A 17,779-nucleotide genomic window follows, 5' to 3' on the forward strand; every position below is an offset into this window, starting at 1 on the left:
ATCATATGAGTGAATAGCAGTTCCGCAAAGGACGAAATGTCATGAAACAGCACAGATTGGAAAGACATCAAATAAAGCATACATCAGTGGTACACCCAGAAGGAAATTAAAAGGTAGTAATCCATTCAAGGAGGTCAAAGGGCTTCGTAAAACTGAGAGAATGACAACAGATCATCTGAAATTTCGAAGTGGATTACCATCATGTCATTTCCAGACAAGTATGTATGAGATGTAGGACAATAAAATGGGATAGTCCTGCTCAGCTGCACTGTCATTTATATATATGTATATATATTTACACACCAATAACACAACAATGTCTGTCTGCGCTTCAAAAGGGTTTCGATAACCGATTGATGTAGAGACATGACTTATACCTCATCGGAAAGGTCTTGGACTGGGAGTGACACGGGCATATTTGTTTTCGAGGATCTCCTATCGTTCATGAATTATTTTCAGTTTTGCGTTTTTCAGTGCAATTACACCTGGTGGCTGCTGAGTAAAAGTGGTGCTGTGGCATTGTGCATCACAGAGCACCTATGTATGTACGCACACCCTGTAGTTATACAGGTTGACTGCGGCGCTGTGGCATTCTGCATCACAGTACGCACGTAGCCAAGCAGCGGGAACAAAATAAAGAACACAGAAGAAGCTAAGTTGCAGCAACTGTGTGTTTACCTGCTGCCGGCATGATAGGGTACACTGTAAATCGCCATCCCCAGCCATTGACAGAGCCATCACTGGTAAACTTCCACTTCAACTCATCACCTGGAATTCTCAGCTCACTGGACCAGTCGGACCACTCTCGACCTGTTGTAGTGAAAGTGTAAGTGGTTTAGAACACAAGTACGTGTCGGTTAAAGTCAGCTTTGAGGGAAAAGAAACATTCACATTTCAGAAACAGTCCAATATCGGTTTTGAATGTAAAGAATTATGGGTCTCTAAAATAGATTGCTAAGGAGTTCCACCTCCTAAAACCATTTGCATCAATAAATACTACTTGCACTTAAACTACTATCGGTACAAACCACACTGCTCCTGAAACCACCCCCTGTAGGCAGTATTGGTGGGATTGGGGTGGGGGGGAGGAAAAGAGAGGGAGAGGCACCAGTGAGGTTCACTTTAGCTCAACTGATATGTATGTTTAATGATAAAACTGTAACGAATGTGCAGCATAAATGCATATGCATACAAATACATCAATTAGTTACTTTACTGTTAAAACCAAATACATCAAGTGATTCGATAGTAGCTTTCAAAAAGGAATTAGATAGATATTTGAAAAGGAAATAGGGCTATGGCCTGAGAGCAGGGCAGTGGGACTAGTTGAGTAGCTCTTTCAAAGAGCCATCAGAGGCTCGATGGACTGAATGGCCTCCTTCTGTGCTGTAAGATTCTATGATTCTATTCAAGAGCACTCTAAACTCCTGTAGCAGCAGAGACAGCACTGGATCAGTTATACATCTAATTCATGGCTTGGTTTTATGTCTCACCAATGTAAATTGTATTGGAAATACACAATTCACATTTATAGAGGCCGTTCACATTGAGAGTACGTCTCAAAACTCATGAAGTGCTTACCACAAAACAAATGACCAATTTTGTCTGGAGGGTTGTTAGTTCAAAGGAATATAAAAGTAATTTCACCAACACTGCAAACCTATCCCAATGAAACACTTCCAAATCTTGAAGTCATAAGCACACAAGAACAGACAACATTAACAAAAGTTTATCACCTGATCGAACAGAGACCATCCTGTTTGCACCGTCCATTATGGTCAACGGATCGTGGCGTCGTTCGGTAGAACACTGGCGGTCAAACTCCACTCTAAGACCTTCAGCACCTTAGGAACATTCAGAAAAATGGATTACTTACTCACTTTGCTCCTACAAATTAAGTAGACAAAATAATTGACAATTGATGCACTGCACAGAGGATCTCAATAACAACAACAACAACAAGATTCCATTTATAAAGCAACATTACAACAGCAGTACTCTGTTCGATAAATACCTGGTATTTTCACTGTTCCACTGGTAGATGTGTCGTCAGTGTATGGGTGACTGCTCTCCACGATCACAGGCTGAGGTGAATGACGTCCACTTTGAGAATCCGAGGCCACATCTTCCAACTCAGTCACGCACAGCTCCAACATCATGTCAGCCACCTGTGGGATGATAATCGACTTTAACCCATAGCTGAACTAAGTGCAGAACATTGTTTTATTGAACTAAATCAATGCTATTTAACAGAAAGCAGATAATCTTGCTAACCGTAAGGTTGACTAAACCGGACCAACTCAAACTTAATCCCTCTCATTGGCTTATTGATGAAATGGAGATCATGAAATGAATGCTTCCTGTTAACAGCATTATTTTAGAGGTTACGTCTTAATTCACCCCTGACTACTACGCATGTGTGGAGGCTGAGAACAAGGGCACGTTAGCTGGCAGTGCTCCCTTTTTCATTATTTATTCCTTCAAAACTTTTCTGAAGTATTCTGGAAATACCCAAGAAACTATCCATTGTATATTGTGAAAGGTTATTCCTTACCTGCTGTTCGTGAGTCAGGATTCTATGATCTGCAATGTAGGATCTATACATACCTGTGGATAAGCGGTTCCCATGGCTGAAAGCACAGCTGACAAAACATCTTTGCCTTTTTCACCAGCACGGGTGGACACAGCTAGCTTGAGTAAGTCAACCATTACTCGAGTGTCATCAGGCACAAGAAGGCTTGTGAATTCATCCAAGTGCTGTGGTTCTGGCCCCGATGATTTCGTCTGGCTTTCTGCATCCTTTAGAGGAAAAGAAAACAATATTTACATAGAAACCATATCACAGAGACAGGCCAGCAGCCCCAATAGTCTCTGCCGGTGTTTATACACCACATGAGCTTCGAGACTGACCTACACTCATGCGATTGTTCTGGGGGTGGGGGGGGGGGGGGGGGGGCACTTCTTGACTGACCCACAGGCCACTTCCACAAGTTGGCCATCACTGATTTACCCCAACAAAAGCCAATGCATACCCATATCACTCCCCGACACACCCACTGAAATATATCCAGCATTATTTCCTGATACAATTACTTACATACACAGCATTACTCTTTTATAATAAAGTAAATTTACAATCAGATTGGCACAATGTGTATTACCTCCTTTGTCTTGGTCATAGTCTCGGCTATGATACTGGCAGCCCGAGGATCATCAGTTACAGGAATGAAAGGACGAGAGGAAGCGGCCGAGGCCGAGGGAGTTACAGCTGATGATGGGGTCACAGCTTCTTCTGAAGACATAACCTTCAAGAAAAAAAAAAGGACATTTCAAAAATCACTGTCTTCGTTGAACTTGCAGGCTCCTCTATACCAGAGTTCCACTAAAAATTTTTGGTTGCTGTCATCACATATGGGAGTCCTGTAGCTCAGTGGTTAGAGCGCTCGACTCGCAAGCGAGAGACCTGCGTTCGATTCCCAGCAGGGCGAAACATTGGGCAAGATTCTTTACGCTGCACACTGATATTAATAAAAAGAAAACAATAATAAAAATTGGTCACTTCAATTGTGGGAATTGGCTGCCGCGTTTCGCCTGGAGACAGTCAATTCACTTTACAGTATATTCTGTGAAGGGCTTTGAGACATTTAGAAGACATGAAAAGCACTATAGCAAATGCAAGGATTATTATTATGTTGATCGTGTGATGACAGCAGCAGGAAAAAGGAAAAAATAAAATAGGTGCCTGCATTCTCCGTTTATTCTCCCCGAGTAAAAAAAGTTAAAGAAACAGTCCTAAAAGTGTGGCTTATAATAATAATCCTTGCATTTGATATAGTGCTTTTCATGTCTTCTAAATGTCTCAAAGTGCTTCACAGAATAGACTGAAAAGTGAATTGACTGTATATTTGTGGGCGAAACTCAGCAGCCAATTGCTTAACCCATGTCTTATACAGATCATCACCACTTCCTTATTAGTATAATATAAATGCTTCATATGAAAAGCTCAGAATCCTGTTCTTTATCCTTATTGCTTGTATGAAGGAATTTGTTCATTCCCGATTCAAAATGTTTCACTGTGTGTGTGTTTTTGAATGTGCACTAAAATAATCCAAACTCGAGATAATTTCATACAGAAGATTAGCATTTATAATTATGGGTCTCGTGTAATTCCAGACCGCCAGGTGTCCTCTCACCTCCCCTCTCCGATCTTGCCAGGGATTCGGACTTAATCTTTCTTCTCCATCACTGACGGCTTCTGAAGAATCTCCACCACTTGGGCTGGTGGCTGGAGAGGAGTCGGCCGGTGGTACAGGAGACATTGATGATGGACATTCCACTGGTGCAATCATGCTGGCTGGCATCAAGGCTTCCACCAAAGCATCCCTGGAGGGCACATTTAATTTAAAAGAATCACAATATCAATTCAGTCAAATTAAATTGGGAAAAGGATAAAGGAATTTAAACGCAATGATTTTGATGCTCAGAATCAGCTTTGCAGCAGTTTCTGTTTTAGGCCAGACAGAGAATTAAAAGATAACTAGGGAACAGATACCACTTGTATAGCATTCCTGAATCCTGATAAGATAGGTTTAATTCAAACATTTCCAGATATTTATCCAATTGGTGATCACAAATAATCACTTGCATACTTCAGTAGAGAATAGAACACACGCACACACATCTGTATGCAGTCTCATCAGTGCAAGAATTCAAGTTGCTGTATAAACACAGCAGACACATTTGCCACTCAAATATCTGCATAACTGCAGCGCCTTGCGATGTCCCCCCCGACATGAAAAGTGCTATACAAATGTAATTTTTGTTGCTGTTCAGTAATGTCCTGACTAATTAACTCACTGATTTTACTGTCCACTGAAAGGAATGTTTTCTGCAATGGTTCCTACCTGGAATACATGATCTGCAGAGCTGTCAGCACGTGGGATAATGCCTGCTGCTTGCCATGGTTCCCATCCAATGACAGTAGAATCTTGGCCAGAGATGGACGATTGGGCTTTGAACTATTTGGGCCAATACTTTTGTTGCTAACAGTCGTAGAATCTGCATCAGATTGAACACCTACAGAAATCAACAATGTTTAGAGTTAAACACATTTGTGATGTAATGTTCTCTAAAATTTCCTGGATATTTAATAAACATAGTTGTCAAATCACACTCTTATTTCAGGCATGCTCAGTAAACCAACTACCAATATAGTTTTGTTTTAAATCCTCAAATAAAACCATTGCAATTTGGAATTCATATTTTATACCAGAATCATAAAAGCTCCCAACCATCCTGCTCAGGTAACCAGTCAGCAGTGTAAAGACGTCTTCCCAACGTGAAAGACACTATATAAATACACAATACCAATTTACATCTATATAGCGCCTTTCACATTGCGAGAATGTTCCAAGATACTGGACAACCTATGTGGTGGGGCCTGAAGGGATTGGAGGAGGAAAAACATGGCCAAAAGTGCAAAAAGGAAGGTCTTAAGGCAGACTTTAAAGAAGCGAGTTGATGAAATGGAGTTCCAGAGATTGGGACAGATACACTAAAAGCCCTAGTACTGGTGGTGGGATGGAGGACACAAGGCAATGTGTATTTGTAGGCAAATGTGGCAGCCCAATTACTACACAGCAATGCCCAATTATTACACAGAAATGCCCCACAAACAGCCGTGAAAAAAATGACTAATTTTATCTGGGCGATTGTTGGCCAGGATCCCAGGAGGAACTCCCTTTTTTAAAATAGTGCCATAGGATCTTCACCTGAACAGGCAGGTAGGACCTTGGTTTAACATCTCAACCAAAGGATGACACCTCCAACAATGCAATGCACCCCCACCACTGTATTGGAGAGTCAGCTTAGACTATGTGAGTTCAAGTCTCGAAGTGGGGCTTGAACCCACAATGTTCCAAGTCAGAGACGAGAGGGCTATCACTAAGACAGGATGATATCACAGAAATCATTCACCAGTTACAACTTCCAATCAGCCCCACCAATATGAATATATGCACTGCTGAAAATTTAGCACATTCTGTCTATTAGAATTCAAAATGCCATGTCAGGAGAACATCACAGCTGTGCTCTGATAACATCTGAATTTTATGCAGAGCCTCATCACGTTGAAACGTCACAGGATTTGCTGTTAAAAACTTAACATTGCAGAGTTATGATTGGCAAAGCAATTAAATGGTTATCAAGTTAATATTAGTCAGCAGTTACCCAAGTATGAAGCACCCAGAGGGTCCCTGGCAGTTTGGAACAGGACCGGCTCATGTACTGATGGCGTGGCTACATCCACTGTGGTCCAGGCTACACTGTGAGAGGAGCCACACGCAACACGAGTGATTTTCTGTCCCTCCAGACCTTGAACAAGGGTAGGTTTCCTATTCACAGTTGTGGTTCCATTTCCTTGCTGTCCGTGGTCATTATCTCCCCAAGCGTAAACCTATACATGTAACGTTAGAAAACAAAAGATCTTTGTTAAAATGTAAACACTCTGGGAACAATCTTGTGTGAAGGGCGCTATATAAATGCAAATTGTTGTAATACGATTAGCAAGTCACCTTATACAATAAGTTTAAACAGAGTACCTGCCACAGCAATTCACTGAATGAGCCCTATTTAACCACTTATCATCAACAAAACTAGTAAAACTAAATCCTTGAAAACTGAGGTGAGTTGACTGAAGTAGATGGTAATAGTGGTATCCATGCATCTTACTGGTCGAAGCACTACGTTTCACTGGACTTGTCCAGCTAAGATACCCTTAAACATAGGGGTTTGGCTTGCAGGAATGAGGACATGTCTGATGGCCCACTCCATCAGCCTCTCTACGCCCACCATCTTGAACTCCATCCCACAGTCCCTCCGCCTCGCCCCCTCTCTTGCCTCCAAGACCCGTCTCAAGACTCTCCTCTTCGACCGCGCCTTTGGTCACCCTCCTACCCCTACCATCCCTGCCCTCTACCCCTCCTGATCCCAACAACCAGCTCTTTGACTGTCCAGCGCCTTGGGATGTCTTTCTGATGTGAAAGGAGCTATACACATGTAATTTGTTGTTGTTAATTTTGAAAATTATTTCAAACTTATAAATCTTTGGCAATTTAGTTAGTGACTCACGTACTAGTGGAAAACGTTTTGCCCTATTTTACTGCATCAAAACATCTCATCATTTTGATCACTTGTATCAGACCTCCTCTCTTCTTTTGTGTTCCATCAAGATTGCTCAAGAAGGAAACCAATAGTACAATGTGCTAACACAAACACTACTCCAATGTAAACACTTTTGGAGTGGAGTTTTTGTGGGCCAACATATTATGTGATGTATTTCCAGTTACCAAGAGTCTCCACTCTAGTTTCTGTATCAAGTAATTTAGAAATCAGTGCACGTTAGACCCTTTAGTCAAATTCATCTTTATCCGGAACTATTTGCCTACTTTGTTAGACAAATGCACCACGTACCTGGCCTGTGTCAGAGACAGCAAGGCAGTGCAATGCACCCACAGCGACATGAATGATCTTCTTCCCACGTAGGCCCTCAACCACTTGCGGCTTCCGGACATGAACATCAGTGCCATGGCCCAACCTGAAGTAGTCGCCTTTGCCCCTGTGTACAAGAATGGAACTGCTTTAGCCTGTTCTCTAGAACCTATTAAAATCTTTATTCATTTCAGGAGACAATAAAATATTTATGCTGGAATATAGCATTTAAATTAAAACCTACCAGGTCCATACCACTCCCGACTTCGTAAGTGCCAAAGAGAACTGAGCACCGCACTCGATCTGACAGACTCCCTGGCCATTGAGCCTTTCAATGTTTTGCGGAACATTGCAACCTTCACTTCCTCCGCGTCCCAGCTTTCCAAAGTCGCCATCTCCCCAGGAAAACACCAGACCTGTGGAAAATATGGCACCAATAATAGTTATTAATAATATTTGCGTTTGATATAGGACCATACCACGTCTTCGAGACATCTCAAAGCGCTTCACAGGATATACTGTAATGGGAATCGAGTGTGGGCAAAATGCAGCAGCCCATTGCGCACAGCAGTGTCCCACACACAGTAGTGGATTGATTGACCGAATTATTATTATTTTTTGAAGGGATTATTACCCCTGGAAAAGCGATCTGCCAAATGACTAGCAACCGGGCTCCTACTTAATGCTAGGAAAACAACTCTCGTTTGCATTGCAGTGCTCTAACCACAAAGCTTCAGGACTCCACATTAAAACTAGGTCTAAAGGCAAGCAACTGAGGTTTGTGAAGATCAGTAGAGTTTACCTTCATCCGTCAGTGCCAGAGTTTGTGCATCTCGACTTCCACAAGCCACTTGGATAACTCGATGACCCAGGAGAACCTTTATCTGTAAATTTACAAGATGTTAACATCTATCTTGATGCAGTGCAGCGTCTTTATAAAAAAAAGTTATGCAGACTATGAGAGAAAACAAGAACATTTCCATCTGACTGGCCTACAATCATAACATAATAATAATCCTTGCATTTGATATAGCGCCTTATCAGGTCACTGAGACATCTCAAAACACCTCCGAGTATATTGTTAGATGGATTCAGTGCCCTGGGACGTCTTTCCACTATAAACAGGTACTTTGTTGTTGGATTGACTATATTTTGTGGGCGAAATGTGACAGCCAATTATACACAGAAATTATGAGCATTGTGCAGCTTGGAGCACTCACCTCCTGACTGAAGTAAAATAATAATAATCCTATAATAATAATCCTTGCATTTGATATAGCGCTTTTCACGTCAGAAGGACGTCCCAAAGCGCTTCACAGAACACACTGTAAAGTGAATTGACTGTATATTTGTGGGCGAACGCGGCAGCCAATTGCGCACAGCAATGTCCCACAAACAGTCGTAGATTGAAAATGACCAATTTAATTATTGTTTTTGGTTTTTTGGAGGGATTATTATTAGGCTCTGTGTGGAGTAAGGAAACTTGCCCAAGGTTTCGCCCTCTGCCTGGAATTGAACTCAGGTCTCTCACTTGCAAAGCGAGTGCTCTAACCACTGAGCTACAGGACTCCACGCAAAGCGAATGGAAAGAAGCAAACCAACTATCTTTGGGTGGGGGGGGGAATAATCAAACTATTGGAAGAAATCAGATTTACGAATCAGTTTCTTTGGATTTTACTTTACAACACAAATGGTTTGGATTTTCTTGTGCAACATATGAACAATTTGAAACAATCAAACATACCAATTTTGGTCTCAGTTGTGTTGTGTTATCTCCGTGCCCAAGTCTGCCATACTCCCCAAGGCCCCATGTGTAGAGTTCACCACTGGAGGTGATTGCAGCACTGTGGGAACTCCCACACGCAATATCCCGAATGCGTTTGGTTTTCAATGCCTCAATCAGTCTTGGTTTGTCACAATTCCTGAAAAGCATGTTTAAGGAACACAAAAAACAGATGAAGTAGATTACAATACCAGTGAATCCCTAATAAACTGGTATTTTCTCACAAAATCGAGCTGAAATGAACATATTCATCAATATATTGTCTGACTTATTTAAGATACTTAGGAATGACCTCCACAGTCCCAGACACCAGCAAACTCACTGATTGGAAAGAACTGCTTCTATCCTGTGGTGACTCCACTAAGTTTATTAGGAGCCGTGAAACAGTTTAGGGGGAAGATTTATAGCCACTGAACCAACGTTATTAGATGTGCTTTTTGCTATTAGTGTGCATATCAAACTTTCCTGAAGCTAGATTGGCTCCAACCACATTAAATTCAATAGAGATTCCAGGATGCATCTCCCCTAATGTACACATAGGAGGCATCTATTTCTAGAGGAAGACTGTCCCTAGTAACAACAGCGATGACCCATTGTCACAAGGGAAGTATAATTTTATAAATATAATTTTCCCCTCTACATGGGGCCGGAGGGGGGGGCAGGTGAGAAAGGGTAAAAAAGCACCTTGACCAGAGAGCATGCACACCACACTTTAAACTCTAGTCGTAATATTTGTTGGGCCAATACGATGAATCTCAGTTAGCAAAGTAAAAAGACTCACATTCTACTGAAGTGTCCAAGTTTTCCATCATCTCCTTCACCCCAGGAAAAGACCTTCCCATCAACAGTTAAAGCCATTGCATGACGACCACCTGCCAACACGATGAGATTTTAAAATTTCACGGCAATAAACGTTAATATCACACAACACAAGGTTTTATAAAGCATTTTAATTAGATACCTGAATGCACAGCTACTTTCTTCACAACATAATTGCTGAGCGCAGTAATCTGTCGCGGGATAGGTATTGTTCCACTGGATAACCCCAGTCCAAGTCTCCCATTTGTAGCTTCCCCACAAGCATAAACTTTACCCTCAGCGGTTACTGCAAAATACACATAGCAAAGTCAGCAAAGCAAAGCGAATTACCCTTCTTCTCATGGAAAAAAATGTTAAGGTAAGGAAACTTTTAAAGACAAATATAATGAAATCAGAAAAAAGTCCATATCCACAAATGTCACTACAGTAAATAAGTGATTAGACTATTGGATCGTTCCAAGAATGAAAAATCAGCCACATTCACCAAAAGCTTCCTTATTCTTTGAATACAGCTCAACTAAAACACTAAAAACGAAAGGGGGAAAAACAATGAGAAAACACCTTTAAATGTTTGTCGCTATAAGATCATATAAAAGGGCAGCTGATACAATGTCTTTATATTTCAGCTTTCGTGTAGAAAATGAATTATCTCGACTTATACATGAAACAAACATGGGCTTCTATGGCTTAATACTTTAGTCAATTTGATGCTTCTCAGATATGCTGCATTTTAAAGAAGGGAAGGAGAAACTCCTAACATCAGTCAATTTATCTATCACTTTACCAACTCAGTGATGTAGCACTGACAGGATCTGTATCTCAATTAACAAAACAGCACATCAGCCAAATACTCACAAAGAGCTGAAACATTGGCTGGCATACACTGCAGTTACCATTCTTCAATCTACTCTGGGTGCAGACTTCTGAAACGTGCAATACATTAAAGGCAATGTTTGCAGCAACTGATATAATGCCTAGAAACCAGTACCATTGTAAAAATGGAAGCCATATTCAGAGATGCCACAAAGTCAGTTCACTGTAGAAATAAAACACAAATCTGCTTTTTCGCTCAAACGTTTGTTGATGACAAATGACCAACTCATGACTACTGTCTGGAGGAGGGGATGAAACGGGGTCTCTTTAGGAGCTGAAATCAGGCTCCAAGTTGGCTTGCTTGGACAACACAATGTGAGAACCAAGTGGTTTGCAATCAGTTTCATGAGCCAGTAGACCCACAGTACCCAGGGTGCTGCTGATGACAAACCAGTGTTCCCTAACTCATCAGCTGGATTTGGGGCAGATTGGGAGCAGAGATTCTTCCCACTCAGCTACTGTTAACCTTACTGGTCAAAGCCCTAAAGAGTATGGCGGTGCTAGATGGACAAGCAGCAAAAGGACTACCAAACTTTTGCGCTCGAAGACAAGTGATGCATTTTTAGCTGATTAATCTCCAGCAGTAACTCAATGCAAAAAATGGATTTCCCAAACCTTGGCTCTCACAAACCTGTGCCTAAATACTCTCCAGAATTAAGTAAGCAGAGTGCATCCCTCCAGGGAGAGAGTGCACATTCCATTTCAGACACTGGAAAAATTTCCATTTGTAGGCGACATACTTATGTGGAATTCTCATGTAGTTTAGATACACTAAAGGAAACTTGAGCGCGGTTTTCGTAGGTGGCAGCCACCCGGCTGATCGGAAAAGATTAAAATGCAAGATTCCTTAGTAAGGATTAGAAAAATATTGCAACAATACCTGCAAAAAGGCTTTTGGAACCACCGGCCACTTGTACAACATTTAATGCTGATAATGTCTCAGAAAATGTGGGGACCTTTATCTAAAAGTGAAGAGATCGAAATAGTTAGTTTTGAAAAAATAGTAACAGTTATCATTTCCATCACTAGAAATTAAAATTATTGAATGTTAACAAACGTAATTTAGGATGGGAGACTCTACAATTAAGCTTTTAAGTAATATTATCCTTTTTTAAATCCCTGAAACAAAGAGTCTTGCAATAAACAACTTGTTCTCTGATTGAGACTAAAATAAATTAGTCCATTCGGAGATCATTTCCTACAACTGCTCATGAACTCTTCCCTACCGCTTTAATTCCCCTTTAATTCTCTTTTTACCATCAATGGTGATATCCATTGATATGATATGAATTGGGAATTTCATAGGAATCCAGCCAATTGCGCACAGCTGGGTCCCACATGGATTGAATGACCAAATTATTATTATTTTGGAGGGATTATTAACCCCCATATTGTCAATATCACCCATATCAGCCACTGCCTCACTCCTAATGCAGCCCAAACTGTCAAGACTTTGTCACATTCAGACCTGATGTTAGAAATGCCCCGCTTTGTGGTGAATGTCCCATAATAGATCATGTTGAAATGTTGCATTACAAAATGTTGAAACAAAATTCATATACAGAAGACCTTGCTTAAACTTCCACCACAGAAATGGCAACTGTACCTTTGAGCCTTTCAATCCCCCGAGTTGGTCTTTGTCATTTAAACCCCAGACAAAGACTTTTGTTCTGATAGTTGCAGCAAACTCCAAACTGGCTGCTTTCTTCCTTACAAGACTAGAGAGAGAAAAAGAAATGTAATATAATTATAGAAAACAAGAAAATAGTTTCTGTTCAGTAATCATACGGGTGTTTGAATTATTGTACCATCACATACTATAGCGTTGGCTCCATTTAGACTTTTACAAATAAAAATTTAAAAAATGAAATTATTCCAATTTGCTCAGAGTAAGAAGAAATGTGTTCCATAGTATTCCAGAGAATCAATCCAGACTGCTATGGAACATCACTATGGAATGACAGGAAACAAGCATTAGACCTGCAATCCTCAGAGCATAGAGAGTTCCAATGTGTGAAGGGATCCAGCAGATACTAAATGCTTCCATGCAGGAAGTGGTAACTGAAAGGAGATTCCTTGGTTTCTAACACATCCAGCAGCCAGTCCCAATGGGAAACTGGGAGAGCTCGGTGCCCAGCGCGAAGAGGAAACCTCCAGGCTTAATGTCAGCCACCTAAACCCCAAATTCCTACAGCTTCTTTAAGTGGCCTCTGTTGAATTTTCGTGCTCATCAGCAGAGTACAGCCCATTGGTATGTGGAAGATGCCAATTTAGGCACAGAAATCTCTTTAAAAACTTCCAATGTGGTTAGCGCACTCGCCTCACAAACAAGAGGACTCAGGTTCCATTCCTGGGCGGGACGAAACCTTAGGCAAGTTTCCTTACTCCATACACCTCTGTTTACCCAGCATTAAGTAGGAACCCAGTTGTTAGTCAATTCGCAGATCATATTCCGGGGGTAATAATCACTCAAAAATAGTCAATTCACTTTACATTATATTCGGTAAAGAACTTTGAGACGTTTCGAAGACGTGATAAGGCGCTATATCGAATGGATTTTCATTATTATTATTTTCTCCAGACGTTAGTGAACACACCAATACCTTCCAGTGTTGCTTTTATCATCATCGTCCTCCTCATTATCTGAAGCCAGAAAGGGGAAATTTGCTGCAAGATCATCATCTTCTGCTCGGATCCGTCCTACAATGCTCAGCCCATGAATTTTACAGTCAATCCCAGAGCTTCGGCACTGCTTGATGGCGATTTCCACGTACCGATGTTGCTGAGAAAAGAAAGTTATATTTTATAACAGCTTTAAAGTTACTGGGTTCACAGTTTCATAGTACAAGTATTTTATTTATGAAAAACACTACTATAAAAATGTCTCTTGTTGTATTGTAGCATTAGATCGTTGCTGGTCTGATTAATTCACAAACATATGAAATGTATGTTAAGTGTTCCATGACACTACATCCCGTGGACTGATCTGAAGATGAACAAAGAGGCAGGAAGTTCCAGAGATCGGGACATAGTGGCTAAATGCACGGCTGGCAACTGTAGAGCAGAGGGAACGAGGGACGTGCAGAAGACCCGAGGCAGCTAAGTGAAGGAGTCAGGTAGCATTGTGGGGTGTGAGCAGATCGGAGATGTAGGGAGGTGCTGTGGCATAAGGTTAGGCTCAGGCATAGGATCATGATACTATTAGACCTCAGATAGGAATGTTACGATCATATTTTTAGAATGACTTTCCTGAATTTTACATTTAGTTTAAGCATTCAAACAAATGAGTAATCATCCAAAAGAGGGTAAAAGATCGGTAGTAACAAGAGTCACAGTAACGTGCCGTATTACCCCTAAACTCCTTAGGGAAAGGAAAAATGAGCAAGCGTTCCTACTGCTGATCACCATCCAGAGACAACTGCAGGAAGATGTCAGGACAGGATCAGGCCTGGCTGGGATGTTTTCCACTGTCAAACAGCCTGTCAAAACTACATAGCTCACACATTAATAGAAACCATTGGGGTGAGGTATCAGAGGGTGACTAAAACTGCAGAACCATTTCTGAATTGAAGGGAGAAAGGAGTCACAATCATTTGAGGAAAACTTAGTAATATGAAATTATGGGATTTTTATTGACATAGTGGTGATGGAGAAATATGGATTAAACCTCATTGAGAGCACTCACCTCTGCACATTCATTGAGTAGAGTTACCACAGTATCCGTGGGTGTAACATTGACAGTCTTCAGCTCAATTAGGTTGTCTAATGAGTTTCCACCTGAAGTAAAATAGACATATTAATAGGACTATATTTACTAACATACTGTACTAAACAGTTAGTGGTTGAAAAATAATTCCTCAGGATGGCAGTACAGTTATTGGTATCTCTGTGCCATTAAAAAAAACTCCTCTGGACATAAACTGGATTTCATGTAACATACATCATATTGACTGAGGTGAGGTCTTGTAAGTCAACACAGTGTATGTCAGTTTCTTTGCATGAAATTGTCTGGTAGTTTAAACAGTCCGTGTGATATACATGAGTTTTCATGCAGGAGATGGAGTTTAAATGTCCAAGGCTCTTTTTCCGGTAGTGAGGCACTTTTAGTGCTGCCACTTTACTGAGGAATGTTTTTTGAACCTTTGTCTGGATTAATATACATATAAAACAATGAAAAATAACCTTCAGTTACATCTCTAAACTTACCCGAGACAACTACTAGTGAAGGCATATAACTACTGTCAGCAGGATCCACAACCATCTTCAGTCTATGAACAAGGACATCTGTGAAGATCTCCAGTCGAATCCAGTGCTAAAAATCCAAGATGAACCAATATCAGTTATGAACATTTAATAATAATAATCCTTGCATTTGATATAGAGCTTTTCACGTCGGGAGGACGTCCCAAAGTGCTTCACAGAACACACTGTAAAGTGAATTGACAGTATATTTGTGGGCGAATGCGGCAGCCAATTGCGCACAGCAATGTCCCACAAACAGTCGTGGATTGAAAATGACCAATTTATTATTGTTTTTGGTTTTGGAGGGATTATTATTAGGTGTGTGGAGTAAGGAAACTTGCCCAATGTTTCGCCCTCTGCCTGGAATTGAACTCAGGTCTCTCACTTGCAAAGCGAGTGCTCTAACCACTGAGCTACAGGACTCCACAAAAGTAAATTTAGTAAATGAGAGCCACAAAAAACAACATTACATTTGTATAGCGCCTTTCACGTGGGGAGGATGTCTCAAGGCGCTGGACATACAGAGTTTCGGACCCGAGCTGGGGGGTTGGGTTCGGGGAGGGGAGCAGTGGGGGAAGCAGGGAGATCGAAAGCACGGTCGAAGAGGAGGGTCTTGAGATCGGTCTTGAAGGAGGAAAGGGAAGGATGAGGCATAGGGACTGCGGGCTGGAGTTCCAGAAGGTGGGGGCAGAGTGGCAATGAACAAACCACTGAAAACAAATGTACAGAAATAATTCAATTGAATAACACCACACAATATATTACAGCTAAACCTCTTGCACAATATTAAAATGGAGGAAAATCTACAAAGACGCTGCACAAAAAGTATGTTCAGAACTGTTCAGTATTGCTCTGACCAACAATTTACAGGTTGTACTGCCGGCTCCAGTTGAACTAAGTTCATGTTCAATTACCCCAAATTAGGTCCATTCAACAAACATGTCTTTGGCCTCCTTGCTGGACCACTTTGTGATTGACTGTGTCTTTCGCCCACAAAATACACAGTCAATCCACTTTACAATATATTCTGTGAAGCCCTTAAGAGACATCTCAAAAAAGAGACATGAAAAAGAGCAATATCAAATGCAAGGATTATTATTATTATTATTTGTGGATCAAGTTCTGCAAAAGTGTGCCCGTCAAACATCATGGCAGTGGTAGAAGCTATATTATTTCAAAAAGCACTGATATCAATGCGTCTCTTACATTCAAATAAATACTCAGTTCTCCAGTCCTGATAGCTCCATTAAACAATTATCTCAGATTAAATAGCAACTTGCAAAAATGTAAAGTGTAGTTTAGCAGCGTACAAAGCATGTCCTTTCTAATTTTGTTGAAGGTTGAACAAGATGATACATCAATATTAAAACATCTTTGAGCTGGGAATAATAGCTTCGCATTCTGATTGTTAAGCATAAATGATGCCAGAACATTTGCTATTAAACCAATCGAGAGAATGTTCCTGCTCATTGCACAAGGAGAACTGAGGGTTGGATCTGTGGTTGTGAGCAGAGAGGGATCAGAAACAGGATGACTTTAAAAAAATATAGAAGTTCTGGAGGGAGGCTGTCCTGGTTTTCTCTGTGATTGACTGACATACCCTAATGAGAAGAACACAAACGATATGCTATCCCAGCGATTAATAGTATATCACAGACATTTCACTTACTTTGCCCTGTGAGCCTGAAGATTGCCAACACTGACCCGTGCCATCAATAAGACGAGAGGCTTGGCTCACAGATGAAGAGACTCCAAAGTTCTTCACTACCCTTGACCAGTCATCCAGCAACATTCCTCTTTGACAACTGTGTCGTCTTTTCAGTTGTTTTCCCGAACGGCCAGCAAATACTGGCGATTGTCCTAGAAAATCAACACTTTATTGGTTCAGTTACTGGTACTCTCGTCCCCGAGTCAGAAGATTGCGAGTTCAAATTCCACATTCGGACATCAGCTCATGATCTAGGCTGATACTCCAGTGCAACACTTGGGGAGTGTCAAATTGACAGACGTTAAATCAAGATCCCATCTGCCTGTTCTTTATGTGCCCATTAAAAATCTCATGACACTCTTAAGAGAAGAGAGTTTCTTCTGGAGTCCTGGCCAATAATTCTCCCGATTAATTAGTCTTGGCCGTTTATGAGTGGAAAATGCAGGCGCAAATGGCTGCTGGCTTATTTTCAGCTTGAAAGTAATTACTCGTGAAGTGCCTTGACACAGCTTTTTCTTTTTTCTAGCACAGCGAGGTCACATTTCATAATTTTGCCATAGATTTAGAATAACACAATCATGGAATCAGTCCCCAATGCTGACATCTCAACTTGATATACACAAAATGAAGATTAATAGAAAGAAACCTCACCTGGCTCATTAATTCTGCCAAAGGTGTGTCTGATGTTGTGTTTCCTTGTTTTGAAACAGTTTTCGCAGTAATCAAAGTCATCACAACCTCTACATTTGAACCTAGGCCCATTGATTGGAAACATCTGGCAACCATCACATCTGGTGTGTCAAACAAGGTAGAAATGCACATTAAAATCAAAACAATTTAATAGAGATTCAATTTACATATCTGAA

General features: G+C 41.0%; 1 protein-coding gene across 6 annotated transcripts in view; it reads right to left on the reverse strand.

Moving 5' to 3' along the window:
• herc2 (HECT and RLD domain containing E3 ubiquitin protein ligase 2) overlaps positions 1–17,779 on the reverse strand; it is a 133,342-nt gene that overhangs the window by 23,378 nt on the left and 92,185 nt on the right. For all 6 annotated transcript variants that reach the window (XM_042334465.1, XM_042334462.1, XM_042334464.1 and 3 more), the window contains 21 exons: positions 17,565–17,704; positions 16,875–17,065; positions 15,170–15,275; positions 14,649–14,740; positions 13,567–13,745; positions 12,570–12,681; positions 11,844–11,925; positions 10,233–10,376; positions 10,053–10,143; positions 9,233–9,410; positions 8,291–8,372; positions 7,733–7,904; positions 7,471–7,615; positions 6,229–6,454; positions 4,905–5,076; positions 4,194–4,383; positions 3,162–3,305; positions 2,608–2,799; positions 2,015–2,168; positions 1,737–1,844; positions 679–810 (listed from right to left, as the gene is read on the reverse strand). In XM_042334465.1, coding sequence (XP_042190399.1) covers positions 679–810; positions 1,737–1,844; positions 2,015–2,168; positions 2,608–2,799; positions 3,162–3,305; positions 4,194–4,383; positions 4,905–5,076; positions 6,229–6,454; positions 7,471–7,615; positions 7,733–7,904; positions 8,291–8,372; positions 9,233–9,410; positions 10,053–10,143; positions 10,233–10,376; positions 11,844–11,925; positions 12,570–12,681; positions 13,567–13,745; positions 14,649–14,740; positions 15,170–15,275; positions 16,875–17,065; positions 17,565–17,704 — 3,032 coding nt within the window. The remainder of the gene's footprint in view (positions 1–678; positions 811–1,736; positions 1,845–2,014; positions 2,169–2,607; positions 2,800–3,161; positions 3,306–4,193; positions 4,384–4,904; positions 5,077–6,228; positions 6,455–7,470; positions 7,616–7,732; positions 7,905–8,290; positions 8,373–9,232; positions 9,411–10,052; positions 10,144–10,232; positions 10,377–11,843; positions 11,926–12,569; positions 12,682–13,566; positions 13,746–14,648; positions 14,741–15,169; positions 15,276–16,874; positions 17,066–17,564; positions 17,705–17,779) is intronic.

Source organism: Callorhinchus milii, unplaced genomic scaffold (assembly GCF_018977255.1).
Source record: "Callorhinchus milii isolate IMCB2004 unplaced genomic scaffold, IMCB_Cmil_1.0 Scaffold4, whole genome shotgun sequence".
Classification (NCBI taxonomy): domain Eukaryota; kingdom Metazoa; phylum Chordata; class Chondrichthyes; order Chimaeriformes; family Callorhinchidae; genus Callorhinchus; species Callorhinchus milii.